Below are 27,721 nucleotides of genomic sequence, written 5' to 3'. Positions count from 1 at the left end.
GTTTGCTGTGTTCCTTAATATTTTGTTTAGTTGAATGGACTTTTGAGCTTGCATATACTGTTTGTTATCTCCATATTTCATTCAATATATTACGCAGTGTAACATGTGTGAGATAATACATGCAAAACAATTTACCTTAAAGGCTTTGAATTTAATAATGAAACAAATATTTTAAAAAACGTTCTTTCTTCAACGAATTTTTGTATTTATCATTAATTATTTTATTTTTTGAAAGAAAAGAAATAATTTGGAAGCTTTGGCATACAAGTATGCATATGGTACCTACGCCACTGCTCACACTCAGTAAACCATACCTACAATATGAAACACATGTACTTCAGGTCCCTTACGCAAAACTTCAGATGCATAGCATATATAACACACCACACTCCTTAAATAAGTATTATACCCAGATATTGAAATAGATTAATCATGTTCACAATATCTATATTTTGACCACAATAATACCAAGTATAAATCTTTATTTAAACCGGTTATCACTTATTTTGTATTCGGAAATCCATTTTACAGTTATTGTAGAGAGGAGCAGTGCCCGATTACGCTGACATCTATCGGTGATCACATGGCCCTATTCAAAGTTTTGATTGGATAATAATAGGACGGACCCCCTGCGATGTCAAAATCATAACAAGCCTGTCGTTTCTGCCATGATGTCGAATCCGCGTAAATTTAGCGAGAAAATAGCACTTCATAATCAGAAACAGGCCGAAGAAACAGCAGCATTTGAAGCCATTCTGAGAGATGTATCGTTTGCAACCAAGGTAAGGCACACTTGACCGATTTTTTATCGTAAAGTTAGCTGGAAACGAACGAAGCGGGGTAAAGCAGATTGTCATTTGCACGATACTTGACAACGTTTTCGTTATTTCAGTGTACTTCACAGAAGAGCTACCCTCCACAGCAGCACCTACAGTTGCATCAAAATATTGGGACACAGTATCGCGCCGGATCGCTGCCCAATGTCAATCAGATGGCCACAAATTCTCCCATTGATCTTCCAGTACGTACATTTATTTCAAAACATGGCGGATCAAATGTAATATGTTGTTCTATTGATCGCAGGATGATGTTCTTTTCGGGTTTTAAATGTATTTTATGGATTTTTACGTGATATTTTGCAGACTGCTCTGAGGGATTTTGAGAGCATTCGAGCTAGCGGGCCAATACATAACAGAGTGGACGGGCGAATACACAATGTTCGTGACAGGGGCAGACAACTCGGGCCACACAGAAGAGCTTTTCCCATGGATAAACAAAGGGTATAAACATAACAAACATATTCATTATACCAATATTACAACCTGATTTTGTTATTGGAGTCATGAAAATAAATACAGTTATGAAACATTTCAATATTAGGAATATATACATTTTCATAATACAGTAAAATTTTTGATTTGGTAAACCTGGCAGTTTTGAACAATGACACTTCATCCGAAGTTTAAAGTTTGGCACAGATTTATTGACCCAGGCTTTGTAACACTTAGACACTCTTATTTTAAAAGTAAAATTATCTAAGAAGAGAGTAGAAAAATATTGGACACAACATCAATATATTCCCATTAATCACCCATGTTCCTGTATGCAGGTATTGCATATTTATTAGGGCTGTCACGGTTCCAAAATTTTTCGGGTCGGGTCGGTTCTGTAAATTTTCGGTTCGGTTTCGGGTTTTTTGGGTCGGGTATTTACATCTATTTTAAACCTTAATTTCATGAATTTAACTTGAAAAATCTTTATTTGTTACATTAAATTTACATTGAAAACAAGTCTTAAACATGCGAACGTCTAGACATCGGTGACTTGGCCTACTATTAGCCACAACCTGACCATTCCTGCTCGTTTTGATAATTATCTAATACTTCCGTGACAAGTGTTTTGTCATGGAATGAAGTAGATTTCAGTTGTGATGTTTATTCATCACTGTTATCGTCATCATTCCTTTGATTTCGACGCCATTTTTTGTATTGAACAGACTCTAATATATAAACCAGACCCGAACCGAAATCCGGAAAAATGGAACCGGAACCGAACCGAACAACTTGGACCGCGGTTCTCGGTTATTTCGGGTACTCGTGACAGCCCTAATATTTATCCATAAAATAATTGATAATTTTTCTGTGAGTGTCTAGAAATACAAACCATAATAGGTCTGATGCAACACAAAAGTGTTGACATTTGTCAGCATTTACCTATTTGTCACAGTAGTGTTATGTATAGTCCTTTTTAGGTCTGATGATATGAATGTGTTTTCAGGAAATGAAAGGTTAAAACTTGCTTTTATACATTGCATAATATCTGGATGTACATGTTGAACTTGATGATGAAAATTTTCTTGAAATGTTATTAGCATCATTTTACCATATTCTTACCTAAACAAAAACAGTCAAACATATATATATTACATCAATATACTTATCATTGCAACATAAGAAGAAAAGCCTTACTGATAAATTTATCGCAAAACTTTCAAGTCTGATTCGTGGAGTCATAATAATGCTGTCAATGAATGTCATTTCTAGTCTCTCTTTAAGAGATGATCTCAAGAATTCAACAATAAATTATTTAATGAAACTCAGGTCTTCCAGAAATCAGAAAAGCTATTAATGAGTAAGTTTCCCTAAAAACTTGCGTGTTTAATATTTTTCTGAACTTTAACTTCAGTGCATAAATATGAAATTTCAAGCAATTTTTTAAATGAAAGCAAAAGATGCTGTATGAAATGAATATACAAATATTGGGTGCAGCCGAACTGTGTTCATTTAAATTAACTGGGTTATTTTATTTGTAAAACTTGAGTAATGTTTGTAGACCTGAGCTTATTTTTTTTTTTATTTTTAAAATTCGAATACATTGAACTTTCTTTTAATAAGTCTTCTTTAACTGTCCACTCCATTTTGTAGAATATTTTTCTCAGAAATGAAAGGTGAAATAAGTGAAATTGTCAAATTCATTACACACATGCATTATATGTGTTAATGAGCATGTTAAGTATTTTGTCAATTTTATAAGACTAATATAATGCAAGCATCTATAGGCAGAAGCAGAATCAACTTCTTGAATTTAATGTGAAAGAACTATATGCAGTATATGCATATTTTTGCCCCAACAAAAGTGGTATTTTGAAAAATTTCTTGAAATGTGCTGAATTGTATATATTGTATGAGAAATCTAAATTAAAAAAAAAATTATAGTTTCAAAGTAGGTTATTGGCAACTTTGTTTCTATGACATCACAAACTATTCGGATTTTGTGTTATTTTTCAGAAAGAGGAAAAAATGGACAAAAATAGTCAATTTTTACTATGAAATTTATAGAGCGTAGGCCTGCTCCAGAACAATATTTATATATTTCATTGATATTATCATTCTACACATTATATCAAAATATTGAGTTGGAGCAGACCTGCGCTCGGTGACTTTTACTCAAAATATCAATGTAATATACACGTTTTCCTGTATAAATCATGGAATTTTTGAATTTACGTCATTTTCCTGACGTCATATCTAACATATGGTGTCATGGCTTATGAAAATATTCAGTGCTTTGAAGTCAGCAGATATCCCGCTGCTTTAGAACATAATTATATATTTCTCCTTCCAAGTTTGATTTTGGGGGCAAATATTGGTCATTACCGAATATAGTCCTTTTATTTGATCAGTTTTATTCAAGATTATACCTGAAGTTAAACACAATCATTACTATAGTTCTTTTATTATGACTTTATTGTATGAAATTTCTTCTGTTTTTTTTTTGTTCATAGAATGACTGCTCCCCATATGGTGCAGCGTACCTTTCACCTCCTCCTGATACAATATGGAAGAGGTAAGGTTCTTTGTGTATGTTCTCCCATTTTGAAATTTGTAAACAATTTGCCTATTCCCTGATAGATGTAGTGTTTTGAACCCTGTTTGTCTTTCTTACATTGTGGTGGACTTTGAAGCTTAACAAGATAAGATATGTGTTTGTTTGTATACTGTTACATATCTGACCCTAATAGTTCTCATCCTTTAACTTTTTTTCTAAATTTTATTCAAAAACTTATATTTTTTTGGTGGAAATTTGACTTTGTTGTGCTTTCATATTATCAAATTCTATCCATTTTTCCATTTTGTTATCCTTCAAACGCATAAAAAATACACATATACATATTTTTTATATGTTTATATTTACCCTGATAAGTTTTCATCCCTCTCACAAAGAATGATTACTGATTTAGATTATACACATATTGCAGAATTGTGAATAAATATCATTGAAGTATAATTCCACATGAAATGTATTTCCATCTATCATTATTTTTTTTTTTAATTATTTGAGTAAATATTTTTTTTTTTGTATTGTAAAATATTTATTTAGTAAACCTTAAGTGAAGTTTTATAAATATTAATTATTATGATTAATTAATCAAATAGTTTGCAAAAAATTTGATATGCTTATAACATCCCCCCACCTCAACTTGAAAAGTGGGGGCACTTCCCATTCTCTCTATAATATTGGGGGTACCCATCTCTAAACAATTCCTGCTATACCACTGACTAAAATTTAATGAGACTATCACAGACATTACGATATAATGCCATTGTGCATCTCTTTTTCATGTTTTGATTGGAAGGATATTTGGGCTTTCCCATAGCAAAACAGGATTTTGTCATTAGACTCATATTGTAGCAGGGTGTATCATTTTTTGAGCTCAGTGCTCCTTTTTTGGGGGGTAGGGGGAGGGGGGTGTCATAGGCTTTTATATAAGTTTTAAGGAGCAATAAATTGGAAAGTATATGACCTCATTCTTTTATTCAAACACCCTTGTGCAATCAGCTGTGTGTTTGGTATTTTTATTCCGAAAATTGACAGTACAGTGTTAATAAAAGATAAAGTTCTTTGAACACAAATTCGACTTCCAAATCGGGAGAAAAAAATTAAGAAATGAACGAAATAATCTTGATTACAATTTTAACTAGTTATTTCTAAAGTTAGATACTGTAAAACCGTGCATTTAAAAAGTCAATAGAGTTTGTGACAACAGAGCTTTTTTGTGTTTGTTACATGCTTATAGATCATCAGCCCAGTTGCCTATGAATATTTTTGAGACAACTAGGTGCAGAAAAGAAAATGAACCTAACTTATATTTTGCATTGCATATTAAAAATTCACAGTATTCTTTCATCTTAACATTTCTTTGAGTAGACTAGTCCATCTTTATAAAATTGTGTGCTTGCCCTCCCCTGACTGACTGACTGAATAAATGAGTCAAATCCTTATTCACTCAACACCAGATCACTGGTGCAAGAGGTACATATATATATATATATATATATATATATATATATATATATATATATATATATATACAAGTATGTACAGTATAAACACAAATAACAGACAAGGGTCAGAATAGACAAGTACCATAAAATCTCTATGAACCACCCTGGGTGCTTAGAAAATTGCGAAAAGGGGCGGTTATTTTGGTATTCTCATTATAATATTTAATGTCATATTTTAACTTCAAGAAATCTTTTGAAAAAAAATAAAATAAATTCAGAGAACCAATAAAAGATTGTCTAACTTTCCTTTATTAAGTTAATCCATCCAAATTATGCTAAATGATTATTTTTCCACCGAGAAATTAGAGAATACACAAGGAGAACAAATTTTATAGGTAACTTTCACTTTCAGGAATAGATAATGATTAGGTTGTTCTAAAAATCTTTCACTTTCAGGAATACTTTACGTAAGAGTTACCCAATAACCAAGTTTCATTTTCACTTTCTTCAAATTATGGCGGACTTTCAATACGTATATGTAATGTTATGAATTTTTTCCCTCTTCCAACTTACTAATTAATTTTTTGTTATCTTAAGTTGTAAGAGGGCAAACAAATATTTTTTTTTAAAGATTGCCCTAAAGGCTTTTTTTTATTATTTTTTTTTATTAGGAAAAAAATAAAAGACATCGCTGTTTTGAATTAAATTTTCTATTTGTTTTCCGAGAGACATTTTGTTTCAGATTGTAATTATAGTGTGATTATTTTTGATTTGTGTGTTTCTTTTTTATTCGAAACTTGCTTCTTTTGATTTTGTCCTCCATTTTGAATTTTGCTCTTTGATTTGTTTTCTTGACCACCCTACCAATTTCAGGACTCAAATGATTCGAAACCACGATTTACCACGGTGAGTTACCCTTGCCTTGTCTTTGGCATACTCTAGTTACCCCCTTTGCATGGATTACTAACTGTACCGTACACTTCGCTTCTCATTTTGAAAGTGACATTATCATTTTGTCTGGTTTGTTATAATGTTTGATGAAAAAGGTAGAAATTTAAGTGTTCCATTCAATTTTATTTATAATTTCCAAATAAAACTAATTGTTTGAGCTATGCAGTTGAGTGGACATTTTCCCTATGTGTACACGTGTGTGAAGGCTATCATACAGTTGCTGTTTTTATCCCACTATATTTCAGAGCCCTACTAAATGATCAAACATGTGGGAAAGGCTATAGTCACCATTGGTTCATTAATTTTTAAGAACGAATTATACTTGCATTTTAGTATGCATTTCTTATTTTTGTTCAAGGAGTAAAATTCAATAGATCTTTGATAAAAAATTATAATAGTTGTCTTTAAGTCTACCTTCAGGTCAGGGCTCGACATTAATGTTTGTCCTCTTGTTCGGTACCAGTGAAAATTGCTGGGCACTTGTCCATCAAATTGGTAATTTTTTGTAAAGAATATTTTTTAAGTTGAAAATGAAAAAGAACTAAACCCTGTTGCCAACTTTTATTGAAAATTCAAATCATAGGCATCTGTGGTTAATAGCTAACTTGATACCGTTCATTAATAATGAATTTTGATCCTGGCCATCAAACTTGATCAAGGCATTTTCTTTTTTTAATTTTGAACTTCAATTAGTTGCATGGATCTGATGAAGGTGGGTTTTCAGTATTGGGTAGGATATTTTAACAAGGAAAGACAATAGTGGAGAAAAAAATCAAACGTTTGATGTTGAACATATTTCTTGTACTTGGCATCTTTCTATTATATCTAATTAAGCATTAACCACTTATGTAGGAAAAGATGAGACTTAGTATCATTATTTGCTATATGTGTCAAAAATCCGTTAAACATATTATAGACCCTATTTTGATTTGCAATATTTTTTCAAGTTGTCAAATAGTTCTTTATTGAAAATTTTGGACAAGTAAAAATTATGAAAGGACAAGTAAAATTAATTCATAGTCACTTGTCAGTATGGACAAGTAAGAAAAAAAAAACGTTAATGTAGAGCCCTGACCTTTGTGTTAAGAAAATTCTTGCTTTTTGCTTCTCGGTGCTATCAAGAATGAAATTATCAATGCTCATAGCTTATTTATGTAAATATACTATCTTGTAGCCTAGCCCCAGTTAATGTATCTGATAGTTTGTATTTTCATGTTTGCAAAACTGCACTCTAACATGGAGACTGTGTGTATGTGGGGGGGGGGGGGGGGGATTCTTGTTAAATCCACCTTATACTTGAAGTAGTTATATCAGGGAAAAATGATGGCATGTAGGACATTGTCAGTGCTTATAAAAGGGATATGGAAATTATGTAATTGATTGCAGAAATCTATGTCATGTTTTCATGCATGTGGTGTTGGCCAAGGAAACTGTCAAAGTGGGTTGTCAGGGTGTTTACGTGACTTCATTTTGTGTCGCTAATTTCATCTAGAAGCAACAAGGTGCCAGAAGACATATATAAAATGTGAATACTGACATTTCTGATGCATTTGGAATGTTGTTACTTGAATGTTTGCTTTATGTATCAATATATAAAAATCTCTTCTGATATAATCATCTTAAAATTTGTGGCAAACAGTTTAAGAAAAAAAACCAAAAAAAAAACTCCAGGTTCAATTTTCTAAGCTTGATAAGAATGTCAGAGAGATAGAAGACAGATGATTTCTTTATAAGAGAATATTCACAAATGTCTTTAATAATACATGTATTATGAAAACTACTTTCATTTGATATTGGATTTTTATTCCTTTGTATGTAAATATTTGTGTGTTAAAATGAGTGTCCATGTTTAATTAGAATTCTTTAATTAAAAGTATTCAAGTCTGATAACTATACCCTTTGTTAAGGTAAAAAAAGGTGACACTTTTAAGCTTGTTTTGTGATTTTTCATATACACAGAAATCAAAATGATATGGATAATATAAATGAAAGCAGATGCTAGTCAGATTAAGAATCTGTTTTGATCCCTCTTTTCTTTACAATTTGTTGATAATGTTCATAAAATTCATCACACAAGCCATTATTTTTCTGACACCTTTTTTTCAATACAGCCTGCTGTGAAAAAAAAGCAAAAACCAGCAGACATTGCTTCTCTTTTCCTTACACTGGTAAATTCATTGTCAATATTATTTGAATGAAAAAATTGTAACAGAAAGGTGTATTTTGTACATGTTCTACATTCTCTATCTAGGAACATATTTTGGTGTTGCGATGTCTCCCAGATAATAATAAATATTCAGAAATGAATAAAAATTAAGTTAGACACATTAAATATATATATTTAGAGTGATCAGACTCTATTTAAATTTCAAATGTTAAAATGGTGTCAGAATTTTTTTTTATTGTTGTTCAAGTCAATGTGAATTAATTATATCATATAAGAAGGTGTAACAAAAAAGTTCTTTTTGCTTTTTGATATCATAATTCCTTTGACTTGCTTATGCAACATTTTATTGACTACATAGAAGTTGTAAATATTTACTGAATGTGATGGGTAAAACATACCTCAGCTAAGTCAGCTTGCAAAAAATGAAAAATGCAAAATAACTGCTGGTAAAAAGAATCATTTCGTAGGTGTAGATGTGTAGACATAAGATAATTAGTTAATGATAATGGCCACATCTCCTTTTGTTTAGACTGCCTCTTATTATTTCTTTACTGCTCCCACACAAATGAAAAGTTTTGTGACAATTAAATAAACATACAAACCTTCAGAATCAAGTAATTACTATAATAGCTTATAGGTAAACATAATTCATCAGCTAGCTTATTGTGTAGGATGGGGATAATTCTTCATAAGAATACAACAGTTCAGGGTTGGAGGTTAATAGCTCTGGGAAAGATGTCAGAAGGTCAAGTTGGAGGTTAATAGCTCTGGGTAGGAGGTCAGAAGGTCAAGGTTAGAGGTTAATAGCTCTGGGTAAGATGTCAGAAGGTCAAATTGGAGGTTAATATAGAGTAGGAAGTCAGAATAAGGTTGGAGGTTAGTAGTTCAGGACAGGAAGTCAGAAATCGGTCAGTATTTTGATGTGTCATGATTACACGTATAAATATGTTAGGAATGTGTAATTTTATCAGCATACCAGTATATCATGATTTTAATTGCACAATAAGTATATTTTGATACAGAAACTAAAATACCAGTATTTAGTATGTAATTATAAATTCTGGAAATAATTTTTTTTCAAAGTCTGGATTACAATCACATGTAAGGAATTGTAAAAAATGTTGTAAAACAGTTAAATAACAGCATTTTACCATCAGAACATGCTTTAGAAATAAAATGGAAAAAAGTAAAGTTATGTCTCACTCTGTGTTTGTTAGAAAAAATATTGAAATTTATTTAAAATCGTGGTAAAATTATGTGTAAAAATATCATGATATTAGATATTTTGGGAAAAATTGTGATATATCAGGATACAGAATTTTTTGGCAATACCCATTCCTAATACTTGTATATACTGTATATATAGAGAATATTACATACTTAAATCCATATCATATGTCATATCAGCCCGAGTGGCCCCATATCAGCCCAAGAGCCAATTTAATTTAAACTCTAATAAAGCAAATTTTAGACATTGGGCATATGCAGTTAGAGGTCAAGGTAGAATTGGATGGGAGGTTGGTGTATATCTCTGTCAGTTGTACAAGGTTCATTTTAAGTAGTTGAATCAATTGTTTAATATCAGATTGGGTCATTTTTATGTTGAAACATTTGACCGATTGCAAGATATGATGCTATTCTTCAGAGACTGCTAATATCATAACCTATTATTGAGCAGTAAAATTAGCTTTATACAGTTGGTGTGATACATTGCTTATAATGATGAAAAGTTGAAACTTAGGATTCGTGAATTAAGTTTGGTCAGTTAAGAAGTAGGATGTTCATTGTGTTTGGTGGGTAATTGATAGCTGACTAGCTAATTTCCATTAAGTTGTTTTAGTAGCTATAATTTTGCATGATATCAGGTGATAATTATAACATTTGTTCCATTCAAATTGGGGATAAAAACTCAATTTCAGATTCATCAGGTGATTATAATATTTCAATTTTCATCCTGAATAGATAGATATTGCTCTCTTTTCACAATGTACATGATGCTGTGATCTTCAGTCAGTGATGAGCTTCGAGCTATTGGTAGGCTGTTTTACTTCTAAATCAATGCTTCTAACTTCCTGAAAGTTCTGCAGAGCTGTGCTTAGAGTGTGTGATTTATGTAGGCTAGCAGTAGTTTGCCAAACATAGTAAAGAGACAAGGTCTCGAACTATTGCCATTGATTTTCCATCACAAATCCCAGTTCATAAAGTGATGTTATATACACATGGCATTGTCAGGTGTGGAAAACTCCAACATGCAAGATTCCTTCTGATTTTCTTACTAAATTCTTTAATATCTGAGTATTGCATAAAAAGCCTGGCAAATATCAACCAAAAAAAAAATTGTTTTGTGTATTTCAGCAGTGAAAAAGAATGTCTCAATATACTCAGTTGGACTGATCATTTATGCTTTGAAGAAAATATCTCTTAGAAATATTTTAAATTCTGTATTATTCATACTGTTGGAAGCATGTATGACATATAAATAAATTAAATGTACACTGGTTATGTCTAATTAAAACATAATTAGCACTCAGTTTCCAGAAATCCTATAACATTTGAAATACATTTTATTATTCTGAGTGTGGATTGAGAATTATACCCCTTCTTATGAGCATGATTCAAGGCCTGACTTTCTTTAGGTTAAGGAATGAGATAAGTAAATACAATGAAGAACAAGGTTACATTTCTTTAGTACTGATTTTAAACATAACTGTTGACTTTGATATTACAGAAGCAGTTCCGATTCCGCTCTTCACACAAGTGTGTTAGGGACAGCCAGTACCCCTGGTATTCCACTGTTCTCCAGCTCCTCCCATTGTCAGGCCAAAGGAAACAGTATGTTAATCAGTGTTTTATATTGTGCTCTTTCAGAACAAATTCGGACTCTGCTATTCACACCAGTACAATGGGACCTGCGGTCAGTTCTGACCTGGACAACATGCCCAGTCCTACAACCCCCCCTCCTCATCGCAGAAGTAGGTCAATTTTAATTACTAAAAATAGGTAGCGCTAAAACTAACTCAACTCATCTAACATAATACTGATGCTTGTGCTCTGTAAAGACAGTTGGAACATTGATAAATAGACTAAAGGTTAACATAATTTTATAAGCGTTTGCAACTATTAGAACAAGAGAACTGCTTTATAATCATAATGAATCACAGTGCAACTCATTAGAACCTTTTATTAAACATATATATTGATAACACTTTAGTGCTCTATTTTAAGATAGGAATTGCAATCCATCATTGAAAATTGAGTGCAAAAAAAAAAAAATTAGACTGGTCTTGTATTTTCCATACCTTCAACATGTTCACAATGATAAAGATTTAATAAAGACTTGCAGAAAGTTGCACAGTTAACTTACAAGACCTTCCTATCTTGTTAAAAGGAATTCATTTAAATAGGCAGTAATCTAGTTGAACAGGGTTTGACATCATAGCTAGTTTATTTGCTTAAAATAAAAGTTAGTTTTTAAAAAAAAAAAAAAAATTAAATCTTTGCTGACTTACTGGCTTTAAAAAAAAATTCTTGAAAAAGGTTTTTGAAATCTTGTTTAGAAACTAACATATGGATTTCCACTTTCAAATGACAACAAAATGATGTCTACCTATAATAATAAATTATTTTAATGCTAAAATTCATGTATTCAATGAAAATATCAAATGGTCTGTCCTATCCATTTATGAAGAAGTGGGTCTCATTTGTTTTCTTTCTTGCACACCAGTAGTGATAGTGTACATGTGCTGCACTGTGCTTCTTTATGTAGTGAGAGTTTGTGTTGTGTTATATTGATGTACTTTTATTTATGACATTGGACAGGTGAGGAGATCCTGTCTGCAGGCTACTTGTATTATCATATCCAGTGCTGCTTCAAAAAGCAAAGAGATTTAATAACTCTTCCAACAATTTATGTGTCATATTTTTTTCCATGAAAATTTGACTTGAATATATCCAATATCTGGAACATTTAGAAAAATCTTGTGATAAATATACATTAGGATTTTTATAGGGTCTTTCTAGTGCCACACTTGCTCTGTATTGTGTGAACAAGTCATGTTTATTTATTTATTTATTTATTTTTTTTTTGGCTGATTTTAAGATGTCTATTTTTACAATTAATAAAAATGAGGAATATATTGAATATAATATTTAAAGATAATGTTATGTCAATTGAGAGCCTTACTTGTGCAATTTGAATCACCATTGATGGTTTAAATGGATGTGTTGAAAAATATATATGTATTAAAAGTTGTTTTGAAGAACATCCAGTAGAAATTATAAAGGGATCAAATCCGTTAATTGTTGACTTTTGATGTAGTTTGTAAGATTTACAATGACGTGACTTGTGACGTTGAAGGCCAATTGTGGTAAAAAACCAAATATTCAGATTTTTAACTTTTCTGTTTGTCACGTACCTTAGCCTATTGTTTTTCTCGAATCGTTCAGACACATGGCTTTTGTGAATGGGAAGGAGTGGCTTCTTTAACATCAAATGAGAGCTGTCAAAGTTAAAATATAGCGATGATTCTCATATATCAATTACTGTACTATGCTGACTCAGAGTAGTCGGAGAAAAAAGTAACATAGGTGCGATACTGTAAATTATGAAAGGCCTTAAAAATGGCTTATTTATCACAGACATATATATGCAGGAAGGATAAAATAATTTTTTACATAATTCTGAACTGTATTTAGATTTCTACAGGCAAAAAAAGTCAGTCATAATTCACACACAGTACAACCAATAGGTGTTTGAATTAAAAGCTGCATGTTAGAAATATCAATTATAGGATCCTGGTCACTACAGGATAATAGGAACTTAAAAGGAAATTCACAGTCAGAATTCATTACATGCTTGTTTTAAAGACTCGTCATCAGTTAAAAAGAAAATTGTAACCAAGGCAGTTTTGTGAGTGTGTGCTAAATTTGAACAAAAAAGAATGTATTTATCTGAAAATGCATTATTGTGTAAAACTAAAAAATCAATAAAATTCTCAATGGCTCTGTGGTGTGGAAGAGAAATATACGGCTTTTATTTAGAGAGAGATTTAGAGATTCAAACAGACAAAATCATCTTAGCCTACATTATCAAATCCATGTCAAATTATAGACAGAAAATGCAGTGACCTTAATAAGATCCCGTTCAGTGTTGAAATATAATCACAGTGTATTTAAAATTGTAGTTTTCAACCCAAAACACTTGTCATTGTAATTATCAATCAATAAATTTAAAATAGGATAGATGTCAGTGAAAAATATAAATTATTTGAATGCTTCAGTCTGGATTCCTTCTTACTGCAAGTGTAACATGAACTGGATATCTAATCAGATATACAAATATACATGAAATCATATATATACGTGTGCAAGCCCTATAGACTTTATTGTTTGGATGCTGTTGGGTTCTGTTCAGATACTCTTAACCTCATTACAGGTATCTTAATGTCTGAAGCAGAGAGTATTAATGGGGGTAGCTCATTCTTGAAGATGAGGTTTGCTTTATATGAAAGGGGGGGGGGGGTACAGATTCCAATACTGTTGTTTGGATACATTTACACAGCAGTGTTAGTTACTGATAAAGCAGAAGCTTAGTGACAGAATTGATGCAATTTTCCCCATTTCTGTATTATACATTTTTAGAAATTTTCTTCACATGTTCAGCTTCTCCAAGAAGTATAACCAATGTAAACTAATATTCAGGTAAAAATCACCTTTTAGTCCTTGGATTTTTCATTGGCATAAATTTTGGTAGTTTAATTGTACTGAAGAAATGCTATATTTAATTATCATATCATCATATTTCTTGAGATATCCTGAACTCTATTATAAACAATGACAAAAGTACAATTATATTGGAAATCCCCCCCCCCCCCCAAAAAAATGAAGTAGGTCTACTGACTCTTGTAGAAATTGTGTTTAGAAAGAGCTTTATGAGAATGACGGGGGATTATATCGTATCATGTGAACTCCTCTGCTTGAATGTAGAACCAAGACAGACAACGTAATTTACAGATCCTCGTTGCACTTGAGATGATAATGAGAAAAACTTGGCTAATTAAAACTTGGAAGTCAAGTAGAATTATCTTGTAAGAAAATTTTGAGAGATTTAATGGATTATGAAATCTTGTAATTAAGTTTAATTTTCATAATAAAAAGTGTTTAGGCCAACAAAGACTCCTGCATTTACAATAAATTTACTTTCAAGAAATTAAAATGATTAATACTTTATGGTGTAGCTGTAACATATGCCTAAGCTGAATTTCATATGCATTTATTAGATATAGCGTGGAGATCCTTGAGAAAGACTAGGTCTGTTGAATTTGTTTCTGCATATTTTCACATTTCTTAGACATTTGATAAATCCTCCTGCAAATTAGACTGCATTAAATCATTCAACAGTAGCTGTTCTTACAAAGGCCTCATCTGTCATGTGTAGAGAATAATTAAAAATCAACATTGCCAAATTAATCATTTCTTGTATAATACACAATCAATTGCTCTGGATGACTTTGATGCTAATTTATTTACACATGAGAAATAATAGGAGAAATAAATGGGTAGTGAGGGATTCAGTGATTGGTGAAAGAAGAATTAAGGGGAAAGCATGATGTAATTTTTACCGTGACATTCGGAAATAATTATGTGTAGTATTATCTAGAATGAACAATACCACATGTCAAGTTCAGGTTATGTAAAGGTTTAAGAATGATTTATTTATGAATAATCGAGTGTGTATGTATTCTATACATATACTGTGTGTATACAGTCTCTTAACTGAGACATTAGCTATACATGCAAAAAAAAAATGATGGAATATATTCTCAGTTGTTTACAAAGGAACCACATCTGTCTGGTCACTTTGTTTTATCTACCATATTTAGTTAATGTAGCTGTCTTTTAATAAGATTTAATCGGTGCATGTAATATGTCAAATTGACTCTGTACTTTGATCAAGTTAATGCTTCATAATGTTTTAAAATATAGATGTTGGTATACCCAGTGATGATAGAACTTTCCGTTTGTTTGACAAGTGCTTGTTCTACTTTTACAGTTGTGGAAATGGTGGGAGAGAATATGGGGAATGACAACATGAGGAAAGGATACTGGGACCCCAAACAGGCAAGCATTTTACCAAACATGAAACCACAGATTTTGATTGGTGCTTAATTAATTTTTAAATAGAAATCATAGTTATGAATTTCAACATTTTGTACTGATTAAATGCCAGTTATTCTAATTAAATCTTCTGATGAATCAGCATGATTTATAAAGATATAATGTAAAAATGCTTGTGATTCATTGACATTTAGGTTACAAACTTATTACAGTAACTGATTCTTATATATTTTCTGTAGATGCCTGGTTCCCGACCCAAATCCTGCGAAGTTCCAAACATCAAGTAAGAAGATTGAATAATGATGAATGCTTTCTTACTTAAAGATAAAAAAACATTCTCATTTGTACTGTCTGAACCCATCAAGTCCTATAAAAGAGGTTTTCCATTTATCTTCAGCATATAAGTAGTGTCTAAACAAGCATTGAAAGTGACAATTAATCAAAGGCAATAAGTGTCTTTTGAAATCCTTCTGTCATTAAAATATCATCTACTAGTGCCATTTTGTTATGGTACAAATATTTACCCAACTACACAGGTCCATTACCCTGATTGAAAACATCTTGAATATAAAGTTTCCATGTCTGTTTGCTGTGTAAATAAATGCTAATCAATCTCTGTCCCCTGCTTTCACTGAAAGCCAGGGATTATGAATTTGGTTCTGTCTGTCTGTCATTCTGTTTGTAACACTTTTGTTTCCAATTGATATCTCTTAAAGTCTCTAAGCCTTTACTATAAAATTATGTACTGTATCTCTAAAAGTCTTTATGCCTTTGCAATGAAATTGTTTGTCAATACTCCCTATGACTTGAAGATGACCTCTATTTGGAGATCAAAAGGTCAAGATCAGAAATTTATTTAATGCATAAAATGGTTTCCAGATTATAACTTACGAAAGACCCCTATTGATTTTTAGGCCAAAAGGTAAAAGATCAAAGAGGTCAAAAATTCATACATGATATGAAATGGTATCAGGGTAAAAGGGTCAGAGGTGAAGGTCACATACTTGAATGTATTGTTAAAAGGTGCAAAATGCAAGACAGTGCATCAAAAACCACAATTCAAGTGGCTGATTCAATTCTTGATCAATGGCAGTGCAGATTTGGTTTTAAGTATACAGGCCTATATGTATGAATATACTTTGAAGATTTGCATAAAGCATCTTTTCAGTTGAATATTGATTATATGGTATAAGGCCAACAATAAAAAATGATTTGTTTGATGAACTCCAACTGACCCATCAAAATTGCCCAATTACTCAATCATTTTATTCAGTATTTTAAATTCTATTTTTTGTTGGGGAAATACAGATTATCTATATTGTTTTTGAAGTTAAGGTCTGTCAATTTTTCAAAGATGCTTTTTAGATGTTTTTTAGATAAAAGATTTTTACAGCAATGGATATTAGATCTATTTAGCTGTCAGGTGTCTGTTTTAAAAATTTCTGTCTGTGGTTTTTAGCTCACCTGAGCTGAAAGCTCAAGTGAGCTTTTCTGATCACATTTTTTCCGTCGTCCGTCTGTCTGTCTGTCTGTCCGTCCGTCTGTAAACTTTTCACATTTTTGACTTCTTCTCCAGAACCACTGGGCCAATTTCAACCAAACTTGCCATGAAGCATCCTTGGGTAAAGGGGATTCAAGTTTGTTCAAACGCCCTCTTTCAAGGGGAGATAATTAGGAATTAGTGAAAAAATAATGGCATCATTTAAAAACCTTCTTCTCAAGAACCACTGGGCCAGGAAAGATGAAACTTATGTGGAAACATCCTCAGGTAGTGTAGATTCAAGTTTGTTCAAATCCTGACCCCCGGGGGTAGGGTGGGGCCACAATGGGGGATCAAAGTTTTACATAGAAATATATATAGAGGATATTCAATGTTTTGTAGATGAATATGGAATTTATTTCACGAGTGGGACGGGATTTTTTTATATTTTCACGAGTGCGAAGCACGAGTGAAAATATAAAAAAATCCTGTCTCATGAGTGAAATAAATTCCATATTCATCTACAAAACATTTAATTTTCTGTTTATTGCATTTTCTATGATTTTCCCTTTGCCTCTGTCTTTTCTTAGTGCCATATAAGCTTGACGTCATAGTTGAGCGGTTGAGACGTCATAGCTTAGAAGTTGTGTGTCAGATTGAAAACATTACATAGCATGGATTTTAGCAACATATTTAGGAAGAAATTTGCAGTTTTAGCTCTATCAAGATGCTTAGTTACTATCTCTATCTTATGACAGGCCAGAAATTATTTTTTACTTACTTTGATATCCTTTCACACTGTGAGAGAATATCATTTTTGGTATTCTTTCACACTGTGAGAGAATATCACTTTTATTCAATAAATAAATCACAGTATTTCACTATTGAAAATGTAATAAAGGAAAATATCTTTAAAAATCTTTTTCTTAAGAACAGCAAAGCCATAATTGGTCATATTTATATGGAAGCACCCTCAGGTGGTGTAGATTCAAGATTGTTCAAATCATGACCTCCAGGGGTAGGGTGGGGCCACAATGAAAGTTCAAACTTGTAGAGAAAAAAGTCACAGTCAAAAAATCATGTAAGCATCCTTAGTTAGTGTAGATTTAATTTTGTTCAAATCATACCCCCCATTCCCTTTTAGGGGTAGGTTGGCACCACTTATGCATTTAAGCTTTTCAATACTAAACATATTTTTCCTCTTTTCCTAGCCACAGTGCTCAGGCAAGCGATGTGGCCCTTGGGCCTCTTGTTTTCCAAGTTAGTATCTTTGCACTTTTGTGTACCTTTTTTAAATTGATTTGAAAATTATGAGACAGATTTACTAAAATGGGCATAAAACATGTTTTTGTGTATTTCAGTATTTACCCCTCTGCTGAACAAGAGAACAACACAGGAGGAGTTACAGTTCCAATAACAAATAATACTGGCTCATTGCCTGACCTTACAGTCCTGCACTTCCCTCCTCCTCTCACCACCCCTCTAGATGCTGAACCAGACCAAAACTATGGTGCCCAACCCACCAACCTCTCTCCTACTAGTGCCCATCATGTTGGAATGGTGCCACAGCAGTCAGCTAGTCCACAGGCCCAGAGCCCTGCCCAAAGGCGGCGGCCACACCAGGGTGGTCCCAGTCCACTTGTTCTGAGCAGCTCCCCCTCACAACAGATGAGGATGCCCCATTCACCACCAGTTAGTGTGAGTAGTTTCTTCTTAGGAATGCTAAAGTTACCATTGTGCATTTTCCTGTTTTTGTTGTTGAAGTTCTTACCTTTATTTGAAACTTTATTTCACCAAGCTTATATGTTTTGAGATTGAAATTACTGATGATTAATTGCTGTTGTGTATGTTTTTCAGTTTAATAGTGTTTTGATTTTTTTTTTAATTTGTTGAAGAAATTTTAGTTTGTCCACAATTAGCATGCTGTTCTGACAAAGCTTTTGATATAAAAAAAAAAGACAGAAAAATAAGAGAGGAAAATAATATATTTTCATATTGGAAGTATGTAAAATGTGTCATATATATATTGATGAGGATTGAAAACACTTATAGCAGTATATGATATGACGCTTAAGCAAATGTTGATTGTGGAATTTTAAAGATATCTTTTTTTATTTAGATTTTGTAATTGTGTTGTATTTGTTGGTTGACCCCAGTCTTTTACGTTGTGCTGTAGTTCTGTTGTGTATACTCTTAGGTTCCTAATATCGACCCTAGTAAATTGCCCATGGATCCGCGGATAAAGCAACAGTTTTTGTTACACTTACATCAGCAGCAGCAGAGACATAGGGCACCCAATCATTCATATCAGTCGCAGCCCCACTCCAACCCCCACCCCGGGGGAGTGGGGGCACCCCACCCATCTTCACAGCAGCCTCCAAATAACTCGGTCTTACAGAATCCTCAACAAAGGTTACCACAAGTCTGTATAACCTCCGCCGAACAAAATGATTCTCAGGTCAGTAGTTCAAAGTCTTATGTAGGAGCATGTTATCTCCCTTGAAATCTTTCTCCCTCTGTGAACTCCTGACATAACAGACTAGTCCTTATTATTGACTGGAGGGTGCATATTACAGCCCTGCAAGTTCACTAATAGTGTAAAGTTATATTTGGAAATTGGTTATGTCTATAGTGTAGTGTTTGCTGCAATAATAAGTGGTTTATCATTATGACAACCATTGATTTCTAAAAAGAAAATGTAGCTACGTGTCTCAAAGGATTCCAAATATCACAAAACACATATAAAGGAAAGTTCAGCAACAGCTGGAAGAAAAGTTCGTGGGAAAAAATGGACTTATTGTGGTATTTAATGGTGTAAATTTAGCAATGTAGGAAAGGTAACTGCACTTGAATTGGAAATGCACCCCTGCAAACTATGTATAATAATGTGTGAAATGCTTTTCAGTGTAGAGTGAAATTGGAAAATCAAAAAGTATTATCTTCATACATAGCAGTCTTAGTGACCTTTTATTTGCCATTTTAAAACAAGGTGAACTGGTTGTAAATGCTCACTAAAGAATGTAGGCTTACTTTTTCAGATAAATAAATATTTTTTCTTATAACAAATAACAACTGACAAGCAAGCTTAGAAGCTTTTGGTGTCGTGTACTAAGTGTTAAAGAAATGTGTTGAAATGCAACCCTTAATCCTCAGACGTATTTAGCATGTAAAAGCATGGTAGACATTAAAAGTTTGTATGAGACAATAGCTAAAATAGAATTCAGGGTCAGAGTAATCAGATTTCCATTGGTAACTGTAAAATTTCACATGGAACCAATTTTTTGTGAGGAAAAAAATCAGTTTTGTTGGGATCTGATTTCCATATAAGTTATCAATATTTGGAAAAAACTGCATATAGTGTGATTTTATTATGATTTGTTTCCTACAGAATCTGTAAATGCTGATTAAGTAATTGAACCAAAAAAAAAAAGTAAAGAAAAGAAAAACCATTGTCCCTGGTTTTTCATAATGTGTTTAGCTTCTCTGTTTTGAGTTATGTCTCTACCAAAGTTTGAAGAATATAATGGTAATTCTCTCTTTTTCAGCCTTCATTATCACATTATAGAAACAGTGTATCAGAAAACTGTCAGTCACCCACATCACCACACTCCCAACCATCGTACTCCCCCTCCCAGTCTCCTGGACTTCCCCCCTCCACATGGAATAATTTTGACAACTACCATCTACAGCAACAACAGCAGGCTCTTCAACACCAATTTGAACAGTTCAAAATGGTAGGTGACCCAAGATGTCTTCTCTGTACTCAAATCCCTTACTGGAGAGGAGAAAAGGCACTTCTATTTGTACTGAATGCAAGTCCAATCTTAAGAGAATTCTTTTCATTGATTAATATTAAAAGATCTCCCCTGAAATGACTTTTGGTGACTCATTTTCAGGACACCTGAGCCACAGTTAATTTATAGCCACCTTTTGTTGTTCACAGAACATAAATGTTCACGTTTTTCTTCTCCAGAACACTGGTACGATTTTAACCAAAATTTGTCAGAAAGCATTAAGTCAGAAAACATTGAGTGTTAGAGGTTAAAGGTTGAACAAATGAAGGATATTTAGAAATCTAGTGAATTTGAGCCAGATTGATAAAACTAAAGGAGAAGTTCACCCCGGTGGGGCTATTTAAAGGTCCGTAGTTTTACATAGAAGATGAGAAATTCAGAATTCAGAAATTCAGAAGGAAAAAAACTATCAAAGTGACACATGAATAACTTTTATTGTTTTATTTTTAGTCCCCTACCGGTGAAACCGAAGGGGACTATAGGTTTCCTCTGAGTCTGTCCGTCTGTCTGTCTGTCTGTCCCTCTGTCAGTCTGTCCCACTTGGTTTTCCGCACTTTTTTCCTAAACGCTTGCAGATATTGAGCTGATTTTTGGTATGTGAGTGTATCTTGATGAGTTACAGATCAACTTTGCACTTCGTTCCGCTTCATTGATATTTGACGGAATTATGGCCTTTTCAATTTTTACGGGTTTTCCGCAATTTTCTTCTAAACGCTTGTAGATATTGAGCTGAATTTTGGTATGTGGCTTTACCTTGATTAGTTATAGATCAAGTTTGCATTTCGTCCCGCTTCATTGATTTTTGACGGAATTATGGCATTTTCAATTCTTAACGGGAACCAGATTACACTTGCCGGTAGGGGACTAGTATTGCTAATGCAATACTCTCAGAATGCTTATTATAAGGATGTTTTTAGGTAAGTTTTTAAGCTATGATCTAACATTCTATTTTTTAGTCACCAGACAACCATTATTCAAGTGCTGACAATTTAAATCTCTCTAATGGAGTCAGTAGTGGGAGCTATACCACTTCTCAGCCCTCCGTTAACATGTCTCAGGCAATGATGCATGGCCTGACAGGGAGTCAGGAGTTTCACCAGCAGCCTCATCCCTATTACATACAGCAGGCTGATGTCGGGGGTGGAGGTCCTTCTCGAGGTATGAACCAAGGTCAGCTTCAGCAGTCCCCTCACCACCTTTCTCACCACAGCAAGATTCCTGATATTGTATTTAATGGTGAGTATCCTGGGAGTCAGAAATATAACAATATTAATTATTTGTATTTGATCCAACATGAAATATGGTATATGACAACTGATTGGAAATCTCTGCTATAAAGACGATTCCAAGTCTTATGTAGTGGACATTTTTTCAATCAATTATGAAATTGCTTGTTGGAAGTAAAGATTCAGAAAGATTTCAGAGTTTAGTACAAATTTCCCCCTCATTTTTTTTTTTGGGGGGGGGGGGAGGGGGTTATTGGTTTGCTTTTAAGGTGAATAGTTTTAAGCAATTGCCATAGAGTTAAAGGCATACATACTGTGATTTGGTCTATTTCGATATACTTATTACTGTATATAAGGTTATTTTTGCCCTGTGTTATTTTTGCTTTCACCCCAATTTAAATTTGCACAGACACAGGTAAATGCTATCTTAGTTGAATTTGCCAAATTTTGAATGCACCCACGATAACGGAGGTGAAAGGGGGCAAATTAAAAATGGGCAAAAATTTCCATGTATACAGATATTAAAAACTGCATCATTTAATAAAGACTGTTTTACAGTGATGCACATATGGACCAACTATTTTGAGTAATGTTTTTTCTTACAAAAAAATTGCTAGATTACCATTAATTAGATGTGGTGTTATTGAATGTGCACATAATGCTTTAAATATATTCTATGAAATTTAGATACATGTTATTACAGTTAAACCTTCTCTTAATGAACAGGGTCCAGACAAAAACTATGTGTTAAGTGATTCATTCAGATCATATTAGCAACAATTCAAGATTTTAAGTGACTCCATTTCCATGATAGATTTTTAACATATGACATTATTTAACTTTTAGATTTATTTTAGTGTAATGAAACATAATCTAGTTTATAAAACGATTGAAAACTGTTCTTGAAATAGATTACAGTAAAACACATTTATAGCAAACATGCTTGTAATGAATTCACAGTGCAGGGTTTGACATTAAGGCACGTCTGACCGACTCAATCTAGTAAATGAGTGGTCCGGTCGTGTAAAATGTACGTGAACTAGACTGATTGGTCTTGTTGATAAAACAATTGTTGAACTCCCATTTCTTTCAAATAAATAATCTAAAAACTTTCTAAGAAATTTTCTTATTTGTCCAAAGCCATCGCTGTGTGAAGAAAAAAATCCCCGCATGACACTATATATTTTTAGCCATAGACAAGTCGAAACTACTGTAGTTCAGCATCAATATGGTATAAATATTTACGTATGGTGTAGTATTACCCCGGTAATATTTACGATAATTATTTTATTAAAGTTTGTTTAATGTTCTCTAAGGCTTATAATACACGAATGTCCCGATGAACCCGACTCAATTGACTGGGACCTATATATCGATCTGTCTGTCAGAAATATATTGACAAGCGCAAAAGAGGATGTCTTTATTAAATATGCAGACCTGTTTTCTCTTACTCAAAATCGTATTTTGTACGGATTTTGAGTCCAAAATACGTCTCACGTTTTGCTATTACGAATATAGGAAATTGGAAATCCGTTCCTTTGGATTTTAGCAGTTAGTTTTCGTTATGATCTGTCTCAGTTTGACACTTTTTAATCGCTAAAGAAGAGAAAGATTTCAAATACTTCAGTGATGTTGCGGTTGTTTAAAAAATTGACAATAATCCCTCGAAAGAAAGAAAGATATGATGTTTTTCTTTGTTATTAAACCTTGTTTTGGTAATCAGAAATGTAGTTGTTCTCTAGTAACTTATGTAAAATCGATGGACTGTGAAATCTTACTGGCAAATGCCAAATCACACTGACAAATCAAATAAAAAATACTTAGAGACAATAATATGGGTAAACAGATCTGAATATGGTTTCGAATGAACTTCATTAAAATTCTCGATTATAAGAAAAAAAATTTGCAAGTTTGGTCAGGGCTAGTGATTTTATGGTCAGGGCTAGTAAAAATTATGGGAAGTAGCCCGACTGGTCTAGTATTTGTAAAAGTTCATGTCAAACCCTGCAGTGATTTTTATTTCCTGTAGTATTAAAACATGTTATGAACAAAAGAAATACAATGAATTATGTTATAACACTATAAGCATGTTTACTGCATGTCACACTTGTAATACAACTGTGATGTTTGTTCAGGGGGTTGGTATCCTTTTTATTATAAAGGGGAGATAAGTAAGAGTTAGCTATACTTAATGGGTAATCAAATTAAGTAACAGGTACCAGCTAATTGATTAATGGCTTTGATGTACTGTGGTATGTGTGCTAGTTTAGTGCCTATTCTTGTTTTAGGAGCTGATGATACAAATTCATATCAACAAGACTTTGCTAAAGAATTGGGTAATGCTATTACAGGGATGTCAGAGAATTTTGCAGATGATTTGTTTGCGTCGGATGAAGAAGTTCTTAAAGTGGGATTAGGCCCCTTGGATTTCGATGGACTTCAGATGTTAACGGACCCTAATTTGATTACGGACCCTGCTACTGAGGACAGCTTTAAATTAGAACATAGGTCCTAGATCTGTGCTCTACATGTGAACTTAGTATCTCAAATAATTTATTATAAAATGGCCTCCAAGCATTTTATAGTTGTGTAGAATTTTAATAGTTTTCATTTGATGATATCAGTTCATTAGTTGCAAACAGATATGCTTTTCTGTAGCCTCACTGTGAAGATGCCTCGTATGTAACTAGCAGTCACCATCTTATTTCTGTATCAGGATTCATACTTATTTAAGAGGTCAGTGCTTTCCAAGATGATGTGTGCTATTATCCTAGCAATTTGGATATGGTGCAGCAGTGATGTTGAAGTACATCTATTATTTAATGAGCACAAGTGCTATGTGCTAAAAATTGAAGAAAAAAATCTGAAGTATTATTTATTGTCAACAAAACTGCCACCAACCAATTCTTCAAGACATTCCAAATTATTCTGCAACAGATTCTTGTTATTTTCTGTTATGTGTGTTGCCTTATGTACAATATCTAAAGGAGATCATCTAGAAATTCACATCACAGGATTGACGGACAATCAAATTCTCAATTCAAGGATTTATTTATTCTGTAGTGTAGTCTCTAAGTGCTTTATTTTTACTTCTTTGTTGCCTGAGCCATATTTGTAAATTATTAAGATAAGGTTTCACCAGAATCCCTATCCCCTCCCCAGTATATGTGTATCATTCTTCTACAGAGCCTGCTAAATCTGTTTTTCTGCACTAGTTTTAAAAGTAAATGTAAGAAGTTACGACGATTGCTTGTATTTTAATTTTTGTATGGAAACACAATGTATGCCAATTTTTGCATAGAAATAAAGTAAAAAAAAAATTTCTGTAATAGGAATACATAGTCTTAAGAAATACAACTGCATTAAACAGTTAATGTGGGTTGTTGCACAACCAAATGTAAATAATCTTACAATTAAGTTTTGGTTTGTGACTATTTCATCAGCTTTTTGTACTTTTCACAAGGCCCAGCCCATCCAACTTTCATATGAAACTTACGATACACAGTTAACCTCATATATATTACATGTACTATCAAGACATGAACATAAAGAGGCCTATAGAATCTCAGATGACTAAATCAAGTCTCTGTATTTAGTCTTATAAGAGCTGCTTGCACATCCACATTTACTTACATACTTAGATTTGAAAAATTAGGATATTGAACTATAAGTAGAATGTTAAACATATTTATTTGATATTCAAATGAGAGACTGGATAACTTTTGATATTTGTATAGAATTTTTTGTTTCAAAGAAAATCATCTCTTCAGTAGTTTTTAAAATCCCATTTGTACATTATTGTAAGAGTAAATATTACACACTTTTATTACATGTACTTGGTATTTGCTGAAATTAGGCAGGCAAATCGAGGGTAAACTTAATTTCCCAGAGCATATAAATGATATAGTGTAAAACAACCAAAAGCTAGTCGTACATGGGTGTGTAGGCTTATTTCCAGTGTTATACCAGTGATGATGCAGGACAGATAGTCTTAGTTAAAAGAATTTTAATAACAAGAATTACTGGTTTTGTTGTTGAACAATAATCTCATTTTTTCATAAATGTGTAATTATAATATATTAAAATGAAATCATAATATATAATTAATATTTGCATGTCCATACTATAGTAATTCATATGCAGTATACTAGCTGTCACATACGAGGCTTCATTTTCAAACTGAGACGCTGAAACTTTCTGAAGTTGGGGTTGTATAATAAATTGTCCAGCCACATGCAGAATCTGCAGTAACTTTCTTTGGCAGCTACATGTCTATGTATTGCTTTGAGAAAAGATGAGGCCTTGGCTGTCAAATTTGTCAATGAATGGAAAAAAAATCATTTAAATCTGTATTAAGGACAAGTCAAATTCAAAGTCAGGTGTACCAAAATAACAACATTGAAAGAAAGTGGATGCAAAGGCTTCAAACTTCATTAAATGATGTTGACAAACAAGCTTTCTTCCTTCTCAATGATTGGCATCAACACAAAAAGACTGTAGGACCTATGTGATTTATAGAGCTAGGAAGGAAGTCTAAAAACTAAAATTGCTCAGTATTAGTTTGGGCATTGTTGAATTTGATATTACAATTTTACTGTAATTTACAAAATGGCATCCAAGATGATAAGGTTCACAGAAAGAATTGAATGAAGAAGCTGTTCGCTTTTCATATAAAACTTAAATTGATCAAAATTAATTTTTCTTGTTTAATGAAGAATATTCTTTAATTTTATCGATTTTTAGTGTAGATTTTTATTCCTTTAATTAATGGTATAAAACATGATTTGTGTATATTAGTGCAATCTGTCTTTTGTACTTTATAAACATACTATTCTATGTATGACAAGCTTAAATCCATGACGGTATTTTCTAATGTGAACACAGCCATCTATGTATGTAGACATTTGCCTCAACATTTGAACTGATAGGACCTCTCTTTACACTTTGTATATCACTTGACAGAGACCTGTAGTGCACTGTTTTGTTGTTGCCTTGTATGATTCTGTTTGATATGTGATGTTTGTGATAGATGTCTGTGATCTTACTCAGAAACTACTTAACATTGTTAGTAAAATGTATCAAAAACTTCATGTGCACAAACCACGTAGAATCAAAAAAAAAAGATTGTGAAAATTGTCAAGGGTGTCTGAAAATCCTATAACTTAATGTTTAATTAAAGCCTTTACTTACAGCATGATACCCAGGACCTCTTGGAAAATAAATGTTGAAAATTACAGGAGTAAACAGAGGGTTGATGAACCGTAGATGAGTTAACAATGGAGTTGTAACTGTAAAAAAGACATAAAGTAAGCTTATATTTAAAAACGGGGCCGGGGGGGGGGGGGTCTACTTCCAAAAAAGTATTTAGATCCCTGTGACAATGACACATTATTGTCATACTGCTACTAGGGGAATCTTGGCATCTTTTGAATGGCAGGTGGTCCACAAGTAAGCCATGAAAGATAATAATTCCTACCAATTAAGGAACAAGGTAAATTAAGAACTCTTTTTGGCCGCCATTTTTGGATGATGTAGAAAATAAATACTATGATTTTGCCTGTTTTTTAATTTAAGAATTCAGTTATTAGCATACACAAATGTTGAGAAAGGACTACATTTTGTAAAATTCTTAATTTTTTTTTTCCTTGATTGCATTAATTTGTTACATATCAGCTAAAGTATCAGAGCTGGCGATCCTGCCT

General features: G+C 32.7%; 1 protein-coding gene across 4 annotated transcripts; it reads left to right on the top strand.

Moving 5' to 3' along the window:
• The first annotated feature begins 628 nt into the window (after positions 1-628).
• LOC133181793 (CREB-regulated transcription coactivator 1-like) lies at positions 629-27,349 on the top strand. 4 transcript variants are annotated; one of them, XM_061316392.1, is made up of 13 exons: positions 629-782; positions 893-1,021; positions 1,143-1,280; positions 3,785-3,846; positions 6,159-6,191; positions 11,272-11,375; positions 15,455-15,522; positions 15,759-15,802; positions 18,361-18,697; positions 19,197-19,457; positions 20,545-20,733; positions 21,750-22,029; positions 24,371-27,349. In XM_061316392.1, exons 1-13 carry the CDS (start codon positions 669-671, stop codon positions 24,532-24,534), a joined length of 1,923 nt encoding a protein of 640 aa, XP_061172376.1. In that variant the 5' UTR covers positions 629-668; the 3' UTR covers positions 24,535-27,349. The 4 variants fall into 4 exon arrangements, with proteins under 4 accessions (XP_061172376.1, XP_061172374.1, XP_061172375.1 ...); XM_061316390.1 differs by having other exon boundaries at positions 24,308-27,349; XM_061316391.1 differs by lacking the exon at positions 6,159-6,191 and having other exon boundaries at positions 24,308-27,349.
• Positions 27,350-27,721: the final 372 nt, after the last annotated feature.

Source organism: Saccostrea echinata, unplaced genomic scaffold (assembly GCF_033153115.1).
Source record: "Saccostrea echinata isolate AGI-Se365-2 ecotype Australia unplaced genomic scaffold, CSIRO_AGI_Sech_v1 ptg000009l, whole genome shotgun sequence".
NCBI classification, from domain to species: domain Eukaryota; kingdom Metazoa; phylum Mollusca; class Bivalvia; order Ostreida; family Ostreidae; genus Saccostrea; species Saccostrea echinata.
Note: the sequence above shows the minus strand (reverse complement) of the source record. Positions and strands in the feature narration are given on the sequence as shown.